We start from the raw sequence: 21,736 nt of genomic DNA, 5'->3' as shown, positions 1-21,736 counted from the left end.
TTCTGGCTTTTCTTCTCCTCAATAAGTGCTCCCACTTAAATGTTACTCTTTACCCCAGAAACCCATTCTTCATCTTTTTAAAGCTTTCACATAAAGTCTTATTTGGATCATTTCATCTACTCCCAAGACATTGACACCCTTGAAAATTACTTCCAAATATACATTTACATTATGCCCATATCTAAATTCTTCTGAGGTCCAGGCTTTGAGCTTCAGATTAAAATTCTATTAACCATCTCTCACCACAGCTTGATGTATAATGGATACTTCAAAATAAATTGGTCAAAATGGAAAAATCATCTTTGTCTCTGAAATTCTTCTTCCCATTTCAAAAATATAAGTATTATCCATAGAGTGGCCCAGACCAAAAAAAAAAAAAATTACTGGAAATAATCTGTAACATCTTCCTTTCTTCAACTGAAATCCAATCAATGACAACATTCTTCAAATTAACCCTAAAAGCACTCAAATAGATTCCTTCCTTTCTTCAGCTCTGACTTTGCTCTTGTTTGACCTACATCATTTCTTGCCTAGATTAATGTACTTGTCCACTAACAATCCTGCCTTTATTAAATCCCACTCTAATGAAATACATTCTACACCACCTTCAAAGTGATCTCTCTAACATCTGAACTAATATCCCCTTAAAAGCCTTTAATGACTTCTGTGGTCTGCAAACCCTCATTGGCACTCCCTGATCTCATGTCCATCTATCTCTCCCAGTTTCTTCACCAATGTAATCCTCTGTTATACACTACATCCCAATCAGTCAAACTATTTGTAGTCTTAGAGTGAAGTATGAGCTTTGCATATTTTACTCTGTGTGACTAGAACACTCATTTCTCTACTTTTCCACCTCTTTTCTGCTCCTCTCACCTGGATATTTCCTACTTATCTTTCAAGTTGTTATCACAGGCACTTCCTCTGGAAAACCTCGTTGACACCCCCACCCCGGGCCTGCATTTTTGTCCATGTGCTCTCCCATAAGAGCACATGGAAAACTCTAGCATGCAACTTACAACATTATATAGGAAACATCCGTTTGTTTAACTGTCTCTTTCAACAAACTTTACAAAGCCAAAAGGCAGGGTTTATGTCTTATTCACCTTTAGATATTCAACAATTTATGAACTGTCTAGCATAATTCAGGAACTCTTTAAGTGTTTATAAAACAAACAAATGACCCGTTTCCTTGTATTTTCTTTTTTCCTGATGATTAAATGTCTTGAAGGAAGACTGAAAACTAGTGAATTCTACTCTAAATTCATAGACACTGAATTTTCAGTATATTGCATTCTTTTTCATCCCTCATTTTTTTTCTCTACCTATAAGCCTCATGGGGTCTCAAGGTATATTTTCTCTCTTAACTGCCATTTCTCCTGGATAAATGAGAAAAAGAGGTGCAGATAGATACTAGCTAAATTCTTCATTCCTCCATTACTTGTAAAACAACTATTATTGTGTGTGAAAGTTTGCACTTGATATGGAAGGTAAAACATTTCAAAATGAATCAGTTTCTTCTTCCCATTTCAAGAATATAAATATTATCTATAGGGTGGCTACATGTTTCTTTGCTTGCTATTTGTCTTAAACCATGACTCAAATGAATCATGATCTTCTAATATTTATGACTATAATAAATATTAGAGGATTGATTCATTTTGGCTCTCCAAATCTGATTTTCATTTTTGATAAGGCATTTGTATACTAGTTCTTATGTTTTGTTAAGTGGCTAGCAAGAATAGACTCTGGGAGAAACAGAAGCAATTAATAGGAACTCAACTCTTCAATGATGTTGCTAATTTCAAGGCTCAAAAAAATAATTTTTCTCTTCTAGTAGTGAGAAAACAAAAGATGTATAAACAAAGGACATGTCTTACTCTAGGAATATAATCTTGAAAAGTGATATCAGGTACTGATAAAATAAATCAAGTGTTCTCAAATAGTTATTATCAAGTATTTACATATATAGAATTGAAATGAAAGACCTAATGCTTTGTAGTGATTTCAGATATTGTTCAAAGATTTCCATTTTTTAACAGTTTTCATAAATCTCCTGAGATTCTCCACCTTTTTACTCATTATAAGCATTTTTTCCTATAAATACTTTAATATATTTATTGTAGTTATTTAAAGACTTTATCTGCTAATTTCTAAAGCTATTGAGTCATTTTTTTCTTGATTATAGATCACATTTTTATCTTTCTTTGCCTGCCAATAATTTTTATTGCATATTAGATACTGTGAGATACACTGTTAAGACACTGGATGCTATTATCTTCGTCTAAAAAATGCTATGCTTTCTTCCAGTAGTTAAATTATTGGTGGATCATCCAAATCTGTGGAGGTTTGGTTTTATACTTTGTTAGAGTAAATCAGTTGTAGTTTTTCCCTTAGTTTGAGGATTCATCTCTTAATTCCAGGCATAGCATATACTCCTAAGGCCTAGACCTTACAGAGACCCTCTGGTGTGGGGAGACACAAACTCTAAATTCTGTCTCCTCTGAGGAGTAGCTGCTAAAATCTCTCCACTCTTGCAGTCTTTCGGTTATTGTTCAGCTCCTGAGCTGCTCATAGCCTTGTCCTGTGCAGTGCGGGAACAGCCAAGGACTTAGGAGAAGTTCTTATATACATATGAGTCTCACTCAGCCTCCAATTTCAGCTCACTTTGGATCATTCTCCAGTGCCATGGAACAGTTTTGTTATCATTGTTTGTTTGTATTCTTTCAAGGGTTTATAGTTGGTTCTTGGCAAAAATGCTTCACACACAAACACACACACACACAACACATATATTCATACATATATGTATGTGTGTATACACATACCAGCTACTTTACATACACTGTATTCAATAAATATACTCTATATGTATCTGTATATATTATATACAAGCTATAAATCAATGTTTCTTATATTAGAAACATCTTTACAATAAATATATCCTGTCCTTTTTCTTTGGTTCTATCTTATGTAGTGACCCACAAGCTTGTACTGTTTCACTTAAAATTTAGTGTTCTCAATAGTACCACACTAGTGGGGGAGAGGATTCAATAATATGGGTAACTGTTGAGCCACTGTTATTGTATATTTGAAACCAATATGAGACTGTATATCAATGATACTTAAAATAAAAAAAAAATTCAGTGTTCTCCAATATTCTGTCTAGGAGTTTCCTCTAGCAAAAGTCACTAATTTCTCACATTACTGATCTAACTGAATCCATAAAATTTAATTTTCTGGAACACCTCCAATTTTCCTGACACATTATGGGGAGGACTTAAATTTGCTATTTTTAAATATATTTCTGGGATACTAGAACAGAGGATATTACTCTTTCCCAGAAATTATTCATGCATCTAAAGGAGTAGCTGTATAGACAGATTAGCTTCTTTTTTTCTCAGCTGAACTTCACAAACTAATTGAAATCTTAAACTAGAAAGAGATACTGAGATTATATGCCTTGGATAAATTTTGTGCTCTACATATTATACTTAACAATTAAGTAGCCATTAGAGTCTAAGCATTTTTTAACTTTTTAAAAACGCTTATGGTGTTTTTATTGTTCAATTAACATTTGTTGAAGCTTCACATTCCTAATTCCAGTGGTTATATGTTCCTTTTTCAGTGGTAAACCTAAACGAATATAAAGAACAGATATTTATTACTCTTTCTTCCTAATATGTTTTTCTATAGGAAAGTTTTTTAAGGAATACCTGTTTTCCTGTTATTTTATAGAAATATGTTACATTGGAGAACTTACAAAGCCATTGTGATACTGAAATAGTTAAAATAACTACTATTATTAAAACAGTAAAATAATTAGGCTTTCTCTTTTTTAAGTTGTAATAGAAAGCATGGATTTGATGGCACCTTGCATTTTGTCTCTCCTCCCCTCCTTCCTCTGTCTCCATCATTCACAGCTATGCAATCTCACACGCACACACACAGAGCAGGGCCTATGATCAAAAAAAGAACTGTTTTTAAAACCTCTATTGTCTATTCACTTGTCACAAAACTTGACAGAAGTTCTTGGATCTCCAGTACCTGATCTTCATTTTATCCATTGTCCCCCAGCCCTACCATAACTTTCCTTTACCTTTACAAAAACATGTTCAAAATCAATTTATGCCATTGCACCAATTTCAAATATACCTATAAATTAGTCAGGTTTGATTTATTTCAGCATGCCCTGAGTATCTTATGCACCTGGCATCCATGTTCCTATTGAATCCTCACAATCCCCTGAAAGATAAATGTTCTTGTCTCTTCTTTACTAATAAGACATAGCTATTTATGAACAGGGCCTAGATTTAACTCAAAGTCTCTGAGCCTAGTGCTCTTGACATGGCAGTGCACTGTTGTGTGATGAAGACTTGTAGTTCGCTCCATGAAGAATATGTACTTGATTAAACATACACCACTGACCAGGCATTTGATGCATCATTTAAATCCCTTGCCTCAACACTAAACAGAACCAAGTTAATAAATCCTCTACTTTAAAATATCAAAGAATTCCTCTCAGCAACTCCCTAAAGAAGTTGTATCTCTCCTAATTTGGTAATCATTCTTCCTAGGCAACAGAGTTTTTGCATTATTAAGCATATTGTATTATAGAGTTATGGTGTGTTAATATAAATATTAAAACTAATATCAAAGGAAAAACATTACTTTTTGGAAAACAATAGGTAATTAACTGTAAGGAAACATCTAGAAAAGAACAAAATTAAGCACATTCATAAATGAGTATGTGAAAATGTGATAACTTACATTTATTAGTGCTAAGGACTGAATTGTCTTCTCCAAAAATTCCTATGTTGAAGGTCTAACCCCTAATAAAACTGTATTGTAAAATAGGGAATATCAAGAGGTAAATCATGTTAAATGAGGTCATAAGGATTAGGCCCTGATCTAACAGGATTAGTGTCCTTGTAAGAAGAGACACCAGAGTGCTCACCCACTCTCTCTTTGTGAGCACACTAAGGTTGTTTCAGCACACAGCAAGATGTGGCCACCTACAAACCAGGAGGCAGTCTCACCAGAAACTGACCATGTGGCACCCTGATCTCTGACTTCAGCTTCCAGAACTGTGACAAAATTAATGTCTGTTATTTAAACCACCTTGTCTATGGTATTTTGTAATAGTTGCTGGAGCTAAGACAATTACTATTTGATTATTAGCTATTAAAATAAAATAATACTTTTGACAGTTTTCCCCATGTGAGGTCTAAAAGCATTAATCTCCCTCAAACCCTATAAACTTAATCTCATTTTACATATGAGAAAGTTACATAGAGAATTTCTCTATAATTATTCTCTCTGTAGAGATTATAGATTATATAGTTTATGTCAAGAAATTACGGATTACATAGAGAAATTAAATTACTTGTACAAGATGACACAGACAATTTGCTAGTAAATCTGTGCTACTAGAATGCCCATCTCCTGGCTCTTCACCCATTCTTCGGGCACAGCACCTATGCTAGGAGAGTAAATAGTAAGCACTGCCTGTACAAAGACTTGTTATCACCAGCATTATCTATGACTAAAAATGTTACTAATGTTAAATACATTTTAACTGGAGAATAGGGCCAGAGAAGCAAAATACAGCAGACATTTTGAGAAACAGTTAAGATTTGGTTTTATTCTAGATTAAGATGAGGAAACCATTTTAAGTACAGAGTTAATCTATTTTGCATATTTTATTAAAAGGTCACTCTAACTGCTGTTTGGTAGGTGGCTACTGCATTAGTCCAAGAGAAACATAACAATGCCTTCTTAGAGGTTATAACAATAGAAATGGCAAGACATGAAAAGACTTGACATACTTTGTGACCGGGCCAATAGAGTTTGCCTAGGTATTGAATGGGGCAGTGAAAGTGAGGGGGTGCAAAAAAATGAGCATGACTTCTAAGTGTCTCACTTCAAGTATTGAATGGGTCACAGTGCCACCTACTTAAGAACATTCACAGAAAGAACAGCTTCTTCTGTGGGGGGTGAATGAGGTGGAGAATAGAAGGACCTTTTTTGTATACATAAAACTTTGTAATATCTTTGAAACATCCAGATAGATCATCTGGGGGAAGGCGATGGACTGAAGTTCCACCTTCTCTTCCGCCACTTGTTTCCCTGATTAAAGCAGCAATTGTAATGGGACAGTGGGCAGAGCTCAGAGGGTGTGTAGAGCCCAGAGGGTGCTGTAATCAATATGATGATAACCATATAAGACATCCCTTCTCGTATTTCTGCTCAGCAATTTAGCATCCCTCCAAACACAGAAGGCAAAAAATATGGAAATATGGAGCATATAATAGAGAGTTGTGCAGCACAGTGGATATCACAGCTATATTAGGGTTCTCCAGAGAAACAGAATCAATAGCGGATATATATATCTAATATAATACATATGTATACTGTATTATAATACATATTACATATAAATATATATGCATTTAGTCCATTCCTTATTCTTATATTCACTCCTATATTCATTCATTCCAAAGACATTAAATATCATGTATAGATCACTGACTCTTAAATGTATATTCCAAATCAATACTTCCTCTATGAGCTTTAAGTTTATATAATCAACTGCATACTTGATATCCTTGCTTTGGGTATTTCTCAGGCACTTTTAAATTATAATATATAAAACTGATCTCTCAGCTTAAGTCTCCATGGCTGGCATAAAAGTAGACTTTTCCTACAGTCATCTAAATATCAGTACATGGACTTCCATTCATCCAAATCTTAAATTCTCTACAGTTATTCTTGACACCTCCCTTCCCTCTCACCCTCATCTCATCCATCACTAAATCCTAATGATTCTCTTCCCTATCAATATTTCTTCTGGCACAGTCTTTCTTAAGGTTGTGTCACCACATGGTTCAAATAGCTTTTCTTTCTAAATATCCTGATAAACACAAAAGCTAAGGGAAATAATAATGATTTTAATTTAGGTATAAAATATTTTAAAGTATTTTTGTTTTATTTACTGAAATAATATTTTTTAATTATGAGCATGATAGGGCAAAACACTGGTAAAACAAAGATACATGATGTTTCTTGCAGTTGTTCATAAAATGGGTGGAGAAATCAGATATCCTCAGGCAACAGTATTCAGCAAATGTCAAGAACTATGCTAAGTTCTGGAGACATGAAGATGAATAATGTATATGCCCATATCTGAACTGAAGGAAATAGAACATGCTTAACTGTGACATGCATCTGTGTCATAAGATATAAGTATGATATGGCAAGTCTAATTAGGAAGTATCTAACACTACCTGCATGAAGAAACATGGGAAGCTACTCACAGAGGTGAACTGGAGGCAATCTCCAAAATCTGACAGGGAAAGAAAATGAATGAGTGCATTCCAGGTAGAGTGATAAGCATATGCAAATCACATAGATTTAATTTGATATAGCTACAAATAAGGACATTATTTATAAACCACGGTTTCTTAGTCTGCCATATATTGTACAAAATATTTTAGTTTTCAGTGGCTGATCTTATTTTCTACTAAATTTAATATAGAAATGAGTAATCTTAAACATTCTAGATTTATGCTGCTCGAAAAGCAATTAAAGTATGCACACCTTCAAGATAAAAAGCCAATTACAAAATTACCTTAAGACACTGGCTGGCTCAACATTTTAGACCACAGTATTTAGTATCACTGCATTTTTAAAAGGACAAGTTATGTCAACATATAGCAGACATAACATCTGTTGGTCTGGCAAATGACATCAGCCTAGCTCTTTTTACACGACAGGCAGATTTTTCTTTGCAGCTCCTGGAAGGAAGAGATAATCCTATGACATGTTGCCAGCAGGCTGGCAGTTGATTGCAGGCTTTTTCTGTTTTACATTCTCCTCCCCAGAAAGGTAACTGAGGCAGAAATCCTCTTGACTTTCTCCCCTTCTGTGAATGTTAAAAGATACTAAGCCCTAACAGTAACTATTGATTTAGGACAAACACAGTTCTTTCAGCAGATCTGCTTTATGGCTGCTAGGTATAATGAATATATGAGACTGTCAAGTATTTTATACTTCTTTTCCATTTTTCTTTAAACATGCTTTACCTAAATGAAGAATGTGGAAGAAAGAGCTGCCATATGAGCATATAAAATATTTGAAGTACTGAGTCCCAGTTTCACAGCTTTAGTGCAGATAAATCTGTCCATATTCACATAGTGTTAATCCAATCTCAAGTTCTGAAGCCTACTTCTTTTCTCACTCTTTCACCTTCCAGTTTTAGGAAGATGTCTCATTGCACATAAAGCTCAAATGGGCTGCTCCTTGGCACAATAAGATTGTTTGACTACCCTTGGCTTAAGCATCCCCAGAGCATGCTAAAGGAGGAAAGATGCAAGGGCTCTTTCTAAAGGTCCTGAGAGGAAGAATGTATATAAGAAGATACCTAATGAAGAAATAAGAGACCCAGTAATCCTAAATCTGAACTTGACTTTGGATCTTGAGAAATCATTCCACTTCCTTAGTTTTAAGTCTTTCATCCATAAAATGGAGAAACTATATGGTCAGAGGTTTGTCGTGAAGGTTAAGTATGTTTATACATATGCAAGTTTTTTAAATCAATATAAAAAGCACTAAGACTTTAACTAAAATCAAAGATGGACAGAACTTCACTGATTTGTCCATCAGTACAGCCCTCAAAGGAGTCTGCTTACCTTGCCTCTCTCAAAGGACAATGTAACCATTCAAAATCATAGTCTGGAAGGACAATGTTACCATATCCAATCAAGGACAATGTAACCATGGCATGATTTGCCCTGGTGAGTCTCAGAACTGAATGTTTAGAACTACCTGGCGAAGGCGTACAGGGCAGCACAGCATTCTGTAGCATGGCCTGTATTACAGAAACTGGCACAGGAAGGGTAGTAAGGGGAAAGACAAGGAAATAGAAGTTTTAAAAGATAGGACCAAAAAGTCCTTAAGCAGAGCACAGGATAAATTTGAAAATACTGCTGTACCTTCCAGAATTTACAAGAGAGAACTTTGCAAAGTAGAATCAGAAATAGGCTATTTGCTGTCTAGTTACAATGTAACGATCCAGACTATCTCCAAAGTAAAAACAGAAGACATCAAAAAATTCCAAACTCCATTCCCATCACCAGACTACCTTCTAATAGTCTATTATGGATTAATATTTTTATATATGTTGTCCATATATTGTGAATAGTATCCTTTATTACATCTTTGTGTTAATTTGCCAGATGTATAACTTTAAAGTGGTCTGTGATTTTTAACCATATTTTGACATTCCTCCCATTCTAATAAAACAAGGGACTCAGAGACATGACTTAGTCCCAATATTTATATGTAACAATTTCTTTTTTAAAATTCCTGTTGAAATTGCTCTTGATATTTGGATACCTGAAATACTGGTAAATAAATCTACTTCTATTGTGTTATAAACCATACAACCTGATTTCTGACTATCTCCTGTTTTAATGCTCTCTCTAACCTAATAGCAAGCCATATTAGCTTTGCTCCTTCAGAGGTGAATATCTACATGTGATAACAAAGAAACTTTTTGCCTTATTCAAAGGGACCACTCTTCAGGTCTAAGCTCAAGTGACAGATTCAATTGGATTTTGAGTTGTATAACAATGAATAAAAATCTATCAACTCATTCAGCAAGCAAGCTTTCTGTGTTCTTGTCATTATTCCTGCTGCAAGGGAATCAACATAGAAAACAGTGCTTGTGAGGAAGACCTTATATAACCTAAGAGAGGTTCAACTGATGGCAATGGAGAATTTGATCAATCCCTCAAGTCACAAAAAGTACTTCTATAGGCGATCCAAACCTCTCTGAAGATCTCATTTGCTGGAATCCTGTATAATGTTTTGACTCCTGCTCTGCTGGCATGAAGCCTTATAAGATACTGTCCTCAGCATCTCAGACACTGTGTTAGTCTGCTTGAGCTGCCATAACAAAATACCATAGGCCAGTGGTTTCAACAAAAGAAATTTATTTTCTCACAATTCTGTAGGCCACAAATCTTGAGTTCAAGGTTGCATCAAGGCTGGTTTCTTCTCCAGCCTCTCTGTGTTCACCTGGTTCCCCTCTGTGTGCCGCGGTCCTAACTGCCTCTTCTTTCAAGAACACTAGTCACCCGGGCGTAGACCCCACCATGGTGACCTCATCTAGCTCAGTCTTTAAAGACCCTGTCTCCAAACACAGCCACATGCTTGGGCAGTGCACATTAGGTCTTTAAGAATTCTGGAAAGTAAGGTCAGCAAGATGACCACATAAGACATCCCTTCTCATATTTCTGCTCAGCAATTTAGCATCCCTCCAAACACAGAAGTGCCTTCGTGGGGCTGAGGGACCCAAGTAGGAACTGTGGAGTTCCAGTGCAGTCCAAGAAAGAGGAGAGCCATTTTGAGAAGGCAGGCTTGCACCTAGGAGGCAGGTCCAAGGTCCTGGCTATGGACCCAGAAACATTTCCATACCCCTGAGAACTTGGGTGCAGCCCCCTTTGGCTTTTGTTCTGTCAACAGCACCATATGCAAAGACATCCAGGAAGAGTCTTATCCACCAGGAGTCAGGGAATAGACAGACACAATTTGGTCCATCTGTGGACCCTGCTGTGGGCTGTGAATCAGCTCCAGCCCTTCTCGGCCTCCATCAGGAGCCCCTGGAAAACAATGATTTAGGGAAATCCCCACAGACCAGGAAGCCTATGTCAAAGCCCAGGAGTCCAGCAGAGAAGTTCCAGCACCTCACTAGAGTAAAAAACTCCAAGATGGACATGCTGGAGAGGATAGAAGAACAGTTTGACTTCACCCGTGTCACTCCTTCCCCAAGATGACACAGCTCAATGCCAAGAAAGCCCTTCTCAGCTGGAGATTTCTCCAGCAGGGAGAACTGAGGGCTTGTAAGTGATTGGGCGCCTTCTTCCCCAGCTGTGTGGTGCTGCCTAAGAGGCCCATTTCCCTCTCCCTCCATCAAGAGGACTGAGTCATGAGCTGCAGGACTAGGGGGCAGTGAGTGGCTGGGAGAACAGCAGGCAAGGCTCCAAATGGAAGACGGCAAAGGGACTTGGATTCTACTAACCTGTCAGGGAGGTCTGCCCACAAGCCACTGGTATCGCCTCACCTGTGGAAACCCATGGGCCCAGTTATGAGGTGCATACATTCTGGGAATCTAAGGTACAGCATTGTGCAACAAGAAGGAACTGAGGCTGCAGAGTAAAACAAAAGCTCATTTGGGGTCTTTGGGAATTTGAATTCAAGAGACACAGATTCAGGAGGAACCAGAAATGTGCTCTGAGAGATGGGTAGAGAAAAACAGAGTTTATAAAGGCAAAACCCACAGGCTTACATAAATTGCCTTCAAAGAATTACAACTGGCAGAGACAAAAATTACTGATGTTGGTTCATATAAGATAGATCACTATGCCAACGGCTGGGCTAGAGTTGGGCAAAGTAAGTCACATGCTGAGAACTGCAGCAGGATCAGCAGCTTGTGGTTGGCACTGCCTAGAGTTCATGTTCTGCCTAGGTATGGGCGTGCGTAAACCCAACTTCCCCCATGTCCTCCCCACTCCACTTTAAGGCCTGTTGACATTCCTGACTCCACTTCAGATGTTTCCATTCACAGCATGGTGACTACAGTTAGCAGTACTGGGTATATACTTTGAAGTTGCAAAGAGAGTAAATCTTAAGTGTACTCACCACAGAACAAAAAAAAAATGGTAATTGCATGCTAGATGATGGAGGTGATAACTAACCCTGTTGTCATAATCAGGTAATTACCTCACAATATGTACGTGTACCAAGTCATTACATTCCACACCTTCAACTTACACAATATATGCCAACTACATCTCAATAGAACTGGAAATAAATAAATAAATGGTCTTGTAAGCTAAAAAAAAATTGGGTGTGGAAGGACACAATTTAGGTGTCCTTTTTAAGTCTTTATCTCTAACCATGATCTCATAACATCAGCCTTTCTTCTTCTTGCCTTAACATCCTTTTCTAATTTCATCTCATCTTCACTTTTCTGACCACATCCTTTTGTTTGGCTTTTGATTGTTGTAAGCCTAAAATCTAACAATGCTCTCGAAGTGTGAGTTTCCAATGGAAAAACGAGATTATGTTGAAAATGAAACAAGACCACTGAAATGTAAAGAAGTAAAGTCCAAATACAATACCACATGCACACATGCACGCACATACACAGAAATATTTTCCGTATTTGCATGCATATGCACACAGGTTTTATTCTTTGCTTGGGCTTGGCATAATTTCTTATTAGCATTGCTCTAGTTTCTGTTAATTAGATGCACATTATTAGTTGGATTTGGAAATAATGTCAGATTTCTTGGATGACACTAAGACAATATGCCCATATTCTCATCTAATTCTAAAATTACTGAAAAAATTCAACTCATCTTCTGGACCACAATGCACTTTTTTCACAAGTGTAATTTAGGTCTTATTTTCTCACTTGGGGTTGAAATTTTTAGGCATAGTCTTTAAAACTGAACCAACCTAAAAAGCACATGAACTAGTGTTTTAAATTTTGATGCTTTTATTAAAAGTTTTCCCTATGTTACTCTTGAGAATATTATTTTAATTTGCTTATATGTGGTTAGAATTAGCAGACCTATAATTATGACTTAAAGAAAGATAATGGTCTGTTTGAGAACATTTGTGCACACAAAAGGTAGGTAGTGTGTGGTCCATGGGTTGGTTCTGCAAAATATGTTCTAAGGAGGTTCTGATCAAAATAAGAAGTTTCCTGTCACATGGAGTTAGTTGATCATTTCCAGTTCAGACATTTAGAAAAAAAATTAATCCTGCACTGAAGAATATGACTCCTAGACTTTTTTTATGGCTGGTATTATTTTATTTCCTAAACTGACTTTTCTTCTTTTATGACCTAAACCTCAAAATCATCCACCCTGACTAATATAATATGCTAGAATAGAACAGCTGCAGGCATTCCAGTCTAACCTGTGCAGGATACAAAATCAAAGATTTCTTTCTCTATGATACATGTGAAGAAAAGGTGCCCAATGCTTATTCTCACTAACATATACCATGCATTTCAATCCTGCCTCTGTGAGTAAAGTAGATTCTCCATTACTACAAACAGACAATAGCACTGTGAAAGCTACACCATTTGTCCCACCCTCCCTCCTCCTGCTATTAAGTTCTGGTGCCCAGGACAATGGGTGGCCACAATTGTCCATGTTGCCATGGAAAATAAACCCCATTGTATCAGAAACACAATACATCTTTTAGACTCATGAAATATCCAACATCAATCCATCTTTATATCAAGATATGATAAAATTGTTAAGTCCTGGTGAAATATTTGAATTATCGCTATCCCAGTCTCTTATCTTGCCTATAAACCTCAGGAGTTTCGGGAAATTTACCACCTGATTCTCTCCTGCTTATTAGCATTAATAGCCTTATCTGTGTAAGTGTTGTCCAGTCATGAGACACAGAGGAACTGCTCAGAGCATTTGCACATCTATCATTGCTCAAGGTTTGTGCTTAAAAGTGTTCCTTTCCTTACCATTTTATGAGGAAAAGGATTATAATTTCATGATTTTGGCATTTCATACAGCAATGCGGTTTCCTCCACTCCAGACCCTGCTTTGCATTTACATGGACCCCAGGGCCCTGAAAGTGTATCTGAAATATCTCCACAAGATTATGTGAGGAGAGGCCTAAGGTAACAGTAAAAATATATTTTATAGAAAAAAATAAATGAAACATAGTAGAGCAGTATTTCTCTGGAAGAGATCTTTTCTTTTAGAGTGTTTCAGATTTTTCCTAAAAATCTCCAATAAGTTCCTAGGTGTTTTATAGCAAGGTCCTTAAGGCCATATATATGTGAATTAGGAGTCATATGAAATCTGTGTTCCAGACGCATTTTACTTAATTCTCCACATGAACTTTAATTCTCTTATGTTCTGGACCAATTATGTGAGCACCAATTATGTGTGAAGTCCAATCTACATTATGAAATACGTAACAAGCATAAAACTCTTGCTTTTTTATATTCTAGCATGAGGCACAAAGTAAAGAATAAATATAATAAGTAAATTGAAAATAAAAAGCAAGCTAAGTGGTTTGTGGAGTGCTGGAAGGGTAGATCGCAATTTAAATAGGGTGGTCAGAATAAGATTCACAGAGAAAGTGACAAATGTGCAAAATACATGAAGAAGAAGAGGGTGTTATCACGTGGGAATAACTGGGAGAAGAGTGTTCTGCAGGGAACAGCCAAGGAGAACAACATTGGGCAAGAACATGGCTACCATGTTCAAGGAATAGTGTGATGTTCATGTACTCAAGAATGAAAAGGGCAATAGAAAGAACTGCATTCAGTCTTACATTCTCTGAGCCAAGTTAGCATGTATTGAGTTGTTCTTGCTTATAATAAACTAGTAAGTTCTCACAAATATTATTTTCAATTTTATTTATATGTTTGTGTTCTCCACATTCTATGCATTAAAAAAATTTTTTTTCATTATATTATAAGCTTCCTCAGGATAAGGAATGGCTTCTCTATTCATTATTTTTCTCTATATTTTCTAGACCAAACAAACATTCAAAAAACATTACTAACTGTAAGGAAGGAAAAAAAAGGCTTAAGAATCATAATTTTAAAACTCTAAGTTCTACAAATTGGAAAATTCTTTTGGTCTTTGCATCAGTTTCCTAAAGCACAATTGAACAGTGAAGTTTCCTAAATTCAATTAAAATAGACATTCAATAAACATTATTAACTGTAAGCAGGGGGGAAAAAAAAACTTAAGAATCATGGTTTTAAAACTCTTAGTTCTATGACTCACAAAATCTTTTGGTCTTTGCCTCAGTTTCCTAAAGTACAATTAATAAGTTGTTAAATATGTGAAGCATTGTATCAATGTAAATTATAATAAAATATGTCTCTTACTTGTATTCCACAAACATATGAACAAGAAATAGGAGAGATAAAAATGCAGATATCTGAACAGAGTTCTTCGGAAAAAAATGCAATTTAAAGAGCACTGTAAAAATCAAAAGACTTTACATCATGTGGCTATTGACCTGAATTTTCAACTCTTATGACCAGTTTCCATCAGCTCAATACTAGTTACCTGTACAGTACTGTGGTTAGGCCCTTGGAAAACTTTGCTTCCACACCAATCCATTTCATGCTTTGCCTGTTTCTAGAATCATGTCTCTCATGACTCTTAACCTTACCAAGTTTCATCTGAACTTGGTATCAACTTGGAATTAAATGATGAATCCAGTATATAAATAATGTGTTCTCATAGCTCTAAGCTGCCTCATAGGTCATTTATGTCAGGACTTTCTCCTATTTGTGTTCTAATCTGACTAGCCTCAAAATTACTTTGTTTAATATATATTATTCTAAATGTCTTGCATTTCTAAATTCCTAAAAGAAGTAGACGGATTGGTAATGAGAAATAATAAATGAGGTAATCATAGAATATTATTTCCTTTACACACAAAGCCAAGCTGCTCAGTGTTAGTAACTTTGAGTGTATCCTTTCTTATGGTCACAGATTTTATTAGAACAGATTTTATTTCATAGAGAGACACACAAAACATTCTCCCATTCAACCTATGATTACAAATTGTGCATTGTCCTTCATTCATTATTCATTCATTTTATATCTGATTATTTATCTCCAGCTACATACTTGGGACTGTGCTAGATGTCAGGCCTAATATGATAATTAAGATATTCTCTCTGCCTTTTAGGAATGTAAGGCCTAGTGGAAGAGAAATAAAATTTGACATTCTACTTTGGTTAGGGCTTTCCAGGATATTTTGATTCAAAAGCGTGTGAACAGAGAAAATGATTCACACTTACCAAACTCATAAAAGCTAATGTATAAACCATCTGTACAAATTTATTGTGTATTTATAAATTAAAGTTAGTGATATTTCCTCATACTAATGTGAATCACTATCCAAAGAGACCTTTCCCAATATCAGATTGTAAGAGAAACAAAGTTAATATACAGAAGATTGCCTAGAAGGCATGGTATTAAAGTAATCCATTTTTTAAACTATAGTAAATACTATATATATAATAGGCTATGATAAATACTGAGCCCTTACTGCCTAATATATACTCATATAGGGACTCAATGATCAGTACCTCTAGATATATTGTTCTTGCTATTTTATGATGTAGGCTAGCACAGCCAAATCTTACCTCTTATTTCTCTCTCCCTAGGCTTTTGAGGTTTTGTAAACACTTATTTTCTTCAGGCCAGTTAAAATATATTTGTTTCTATTTGAGTTAGCACCACCCATTCACTTGGGTTAGGTAAATTGGAGTAGTGACATAAACATGCTTTCTTGAGACTTACCTTATGCAATCCTCCCTATACTACCTCACCTGTTAAAAATATATTTGCTATTCCTTAAGCATGCTATGTATTTAACTATAATGGCAGAAAAATATGATTTGCAGTAAGTTATTGCAACTAATATGTTTAGTGACTTTTAAAGTTTCCAAAAATGGCCTCTTTCCTTCTTTACTCCAGGTTGTAAAAATGATGATAATTGTCGTGGTGACTTTTGCCGTCTGCTGGCTGCCCTATCATATTTACTTCATCCTCACTGCGATCTATCAACAACTAAATAGGTGGAAATACATCCAGCAGATCTACCTAGCCAGCTTTTGGCTGGCAATGAGCTCCACCATGTACAACCCCATCATCTACTGCTGTCTGAATAAAAGGTAAAAACAAAATTACCAAATGCAAGCTTCTTTTCACTCTTGGCTTTGCTGGAAGCATATAATATTGTTCCAGCTTCTCGTCAAATTTAAAATGCAAAAGGCAGGGTAAATTGAATGTTTCACCGAGAACAGCAGACAGCTTGACTTTTTTAGCCTCCCCCTACTTTATGAAATATCCCACTTTAACAATTACAGCCTCAAAACTTTGTTCTTAGAAGTTCTAACTGGACAATATTTATATGAGCTAAATTCTTCCTCCAAACCCTTCAGAATTTTACTGGCCACAGAAAAAATTAATGCCTTCATGATTGAAAGAGGTAGGTTTGAAACATGCTCATGTCCTCAGAGAAATGAAGACACTTTGCAGAAATGCACAAATAATTTCTGAGATGGAGAAATAACGGTATATGTAAATGGACTCCTTTAAAAATGATATTTCAATAAAAAGACTTAAAAATGTTCCTGTGAGAATGACAGAAGCAACAGTAAGGGCAAAGAGAATGCCAGTACTCCTTCCTGCAAAATGAAGTTGGTGAGTAAGAGAGGGTGGAGCCTCTGTGGCAAAGGGTTGTGAGGAAATTAAGGTGGTCAGGGGAAAGCTACTTTTAAAATAATGTTTTAAAAAAGCAGTTTCTACAGTCAAATTTAGGACTGGAAAAAAATAGTTTCCAGATAAAACGCCTTAGTCACATGGCCAGCCCATGGAGGGGTAGGGTAAAATTTCATAGGGCTCATGATTCCCTTAATAAACCAATGTATTTGGAGCACAAGCAGAAAGAGAACTTCATGTAAGGAACTGAGTGAGCTAAATCTTAAACCCTCTCTGGTTGGCCTCCACAGCGCTGTGCTTTAAGTTTGTTAAATACTTACTTCTCCCCTTTTCTATTAATTGTATAAGCCACATATTGATTCAAGCCACCCCACAAGTAGTGCATCTATTTTTAATAAACTTTATTAAATGGTTTACAAAGCCAAGGATTTTGTATATGATTAGATAAAAGCCACCAAAATTAGCAATTAATTCTAACATTGAGACCTTAATTTATAAATGTGTAATTATTTCTGAAAGAAGCTATTTTGAAATGTGTCATTTTTAAGTGCCTCAACCAAGAAGCCTAATTCAATTATACTAATGCAAATGTATAAAATTATTGAAGAAATGTACACTTTTTCTTTGGCACATTGGTTAACTGCCTCTGTGCTTTTACTATTTGATTACTTGCTTCTCATTGATGGGAAATTAAGATTCAATTCAAACAAGGAAAACTTCAAAGACTAGTACCAAAACTGTGGCATAAATTCTCAGAGTTTGGAAAATCACATTCAAAAACTGAGTTGCCTTAACTGCATTAAGCAGAGCTTTTTGTGCCAATTGAAGGAAATTTCCACTTGAAAACATGACTCCCTGTGGCCTGCTTCTCCTCAGATTTCGAGCTGGCTTCAAGAGAGCATTTCGCTGGTGTCCTTTCATTGAAGTTTCTAGTTATGATGAGCTGGAGCTCAAGGCCACCAGGTTTCACCCCACGCGGCAAAGCAGCCTGTACACAGTCACCAGGATGGAGTCCATGACAGTGGCGTTTGACCCCACTGACCCAGACAACACCAAACCCAGCTGGAAGAAGAGAGCAGCTCCACGAGACCCTGGCTTCTAATGGCTGCTCCCAGAGGAATTCCAAGTCTGCCTCCACCACCTCAAGTTTCATAAGCTCACCTCATACCTCTGCGGATGAATATTCCTAAATCCATTTCCTGACGTCAAAGAGCACTGTGAGGCCATCATGGGGCCGGCTCTGGCTCCCATCCTCCTGTTTGCCCACCCTGTCGTATATATTCTCTGGAAACAGAGGGCAATTTATAGGCAGCTGTGCTACAATTTAGAAAGGTAGCATATAAATGTAACAAAGACACTATTAAGATATTTGACCCCTCAAAAATAAAATGGCTTTAAAATTTATTATTTAAAACTAAATTACTGTATGCAACAAATTGAAAGATGTATCTGTTCCATTTTCTCATTTAAAAATTGTAATCTACATTTGTGACACTAAAGTAAAGTGATTTTTCCAAAAGATTAAAGCAGCTTTAAAAATGTAATGTTGTGAGTGAATAAAAAAACTGTATCAAATGAAATATTTTACAGCTATTAAAAAATTACAAGATGAATTTTTCCACTAGAATGATGAAATTAATGTCAAAGAGTAGGAATCAGTGAAAATCTTTGCTCAAGTGAACTCATTTTGTGGAATACACACTTTTAAAGACTTAAAGATTTTCTCCATGAGATGTAACTGAAAAGGAAATCTAGTAGAACTATTAGGCAGCTGTACATGTCATTCTGTTTATCATTCTTTCTGAAAAAGTAGCTCCAAAAGAAAAAATCGTTTACTTTTTGACCATTCCATATTTTAAAGTTCCAAGCTAGGAAACAATCAGTTTTTGGACCTTAAAAAGATGAAGAAATTCCTATGATCATCTTTATTTTTCATAAATATATTTTTTAAATTTTAAATAGGCAAATTATAAAACACTGATAGAAGGAAAGAATCCCATTGGTGTTTGAAACTGACTACCAATTCATAGACATGAATTAAAGATATTAATTCATAGTTATGATAGCAGGCAGGAGCATCTAACAGCTCCAAGGGAAGATAGATTTTTCCCTCATAACCCAAGGAAAATGTTTAAGATGGACACCAACTTTACCAATTGTACAGTATCTTTCTCCTCTCCTCTCCCACCACTGACAAAAGAGTAAGAACTATGGGAAAGTATCAGAATATATATTCAAAAGCATACCCTTAGAAAAGAAAGTCTATGTACTAGCCATATGTACTAATAAATAGGTGAATCAGGCAAGATGTTGAAAGGTTAATCACTTTTAGAACAGAAAGCTAGACAACAGTTTGGATACATGTGAACTAGTATTAGGCCAATGAGTGTAATACAGACTTTCCACAGGGCTTTCCTTTGTCTGCTTAGATAATTCAGAAACACCCCCCTCAAAAGAAATGAGCTAGTGGTCCTGTTTTACTGAAGAAAAAAATACTGACACATTTCTGAGTGCCATAAAAAAACAAGGTACACTCTTAAGTGTAGAATTCATCTTCCAGACTTCAGTTCTTATAAATGGTCTTTTCTTGAATGAGAAATACTGTCAATACTGCTCCAAAAGGCAGAAAACATTCAGAGAATGTAGATTTACACTACAAACATTTCCTTTAAAATATTCAGTTAGATTGCTTTAAAGCTATCTAGCTAAAATAATTACCTGTAGCACTTTACTGGATTGTTATGCTCCATCAATATAGAATCCAGTGTTGTTTTGAAGAACACAGTAAAAGTAATTATCAAGAGCAAATCATGGCCTATTGCTACAACTGCATTAAAGTTTCCAATCCTCCCTAGTTTGAATGCAAAATCAGAAATATCTAATAGTTATAAAGTGTTAAATGTCTAAACAACTCTACCATATATGTTTAAGCAAAATTTCTTCTGAATACACCAATAAATAAACACTTAAAATCATTTTAATGTGTGTAACAACTTCAAAGAATTAAATTCAAAACTGAATGCTGAAATATAAGTGGTCATTATGGAGTCTGCATCTGAACAGCGTGATTTTGGAATTACCTGTATGGGAAAAATTAAAGCAAACATTATTATTGTAGAATCCATTTTAACATTGTTTTTATTTTAACAAGCTCAGTATGCTGCTGCATTATTCCATCTCCCAATGTAAAAAGATGGTGACATTTCTGACCCAGCATCCAAATTCATATTCTTTTCCAGATTATTACAATTTCTTACAAACAAAGATCTGACCAACTTCAAAGTGAGCTCTATCCTTACAAATCACATAGAAAAATGCCAAAAATCTTAGTGTCAAACCTCAGAAACACAAAGTAAATGTGAAAAGTCAATGCTGGCCAACTCAGAACTGACCTTGATTTTCGTTAAGGCAGAATTTCATTAGAAAACTTCTGATTAGTGTCTGGTTAATAATTTCATCAACTACAGAGGCAAGGGAGTTATAATAACTTCTTACACTTCTAACAGTAATAATCTGAGTTCCCACTTGTTGATGGTGTGCTAAAGTTAAGGAAATTAAGCATGACACTCATCATGGAGAATAGAAACGTTGTAATAATTTCCCTTAGGGCCAAGCAGAATTGGAGAATAAAGTTGTATAGTTCTGTACAATGTCAATAATTGTGTGATGTAAAAATGGTTTGGTGAAAATCTGTGTATATAAGAAGTAAATGTATATAAAGTTTGCAGCTAGTGAATAAAGTATTTTCAAGTCGTGGTCATTCTGAATAGGTTTAATACATTCATACCCTTTGTATATGTGGTAATAACTGACAGATTTGATTTCTCTTTTCTTTAAAAACATTAAAAATAATATTAAAAATAAAAGCAACCCTAATATTTTCCCACTGGCAAGCAAAAGATATTAGTTCTTACTTAACATACTCACCCAACCCTCAAAACTATATTGTGCTTTCTTCCTCATTTTCCCTCATTAAAAAGTCTAGATTTCCTAAGCTATCTTGAGTCAGAAAAGGCATCTATGGAGTGCAAAGGCATCAAAATGTAGAAAAATATTCTGTGTAGAAAGCAGGATCAGGTAAACCGGAAAGTGCAGAGTTGAGTATAGAAGCATCACATTTTCAAGCTATGACATCAGGGATGTTAACAACCTACAGACTTACATTTAAATCCAAGCCCCTCCAATTGCTCACTGGGGGACCTGGGGCAAGAGATTCTTTGCTCTGAGCCTCACTTAACCTATCAGTAAAAAAGGGAAAATAGTAAGGTCTTCAAAGTGCTGATGTGAGGATTGAATAAGCTAATGCATAAATAGGGCAGAGCTAAACAAATAAATGTTCAAACACATCATTAATATCATTGTGTGCTTGGGGAGAATAAGTAGAGAAACCTTTTTTTGCCTGTATCATTCTTCCCCCATCCAAAACTTTTTGA

At 35.7% G+C, this 21,736-nt stretch overlaps 1 protein-coding gene across 1 annotated transcript in view; it reads left to right on the top strand.

The window, feature by feature from the left end:
• TACR3 (tachykinin receptor 3) overlaps nucleotides 1-21,311 on the top strand; it is a 61,224-nt gene extending 39,913 nt beyond the window's left edge. The window contains 3 exon segments of the mRNA XM_036879219.2: nucleotides 16,557-16,753; nucleotides 18,180-18,402; nucleotides 18,404-21,311. Coding sequence (XP_036735114.2) covers nucleotides 16,557-16,753; nucleotides 18,180-18,402; nucleotides 18,404-18,493 — 510 coding nt within the window. The 3' untranslated portion in view covers nucleotides 18,494-21,311.
• Nucleotides 21,312-21,736: the final 425 nt, after the last annotated feature.

Source organism: Manis pentadactyla, chromosome 5 (assembly GCF_030020395.1).
Source record: "Manis pentadactyla isolate mManPen7 chromosome 5, mManPen7.hap1, whole genome shotgun sequence".
In the NCBI taxonomy this organism is placed as follows: Eukaryota; Metazoa; Chordata; class Mammalia; order Pholidota; family Manidae; genus Manis; species Manis pentadactyla.
The sequence above is the reverse complement of the archived record's forward strand: the minus strand, read 5'-3'. Positions and strand labels throughout refer to the sequence as shown.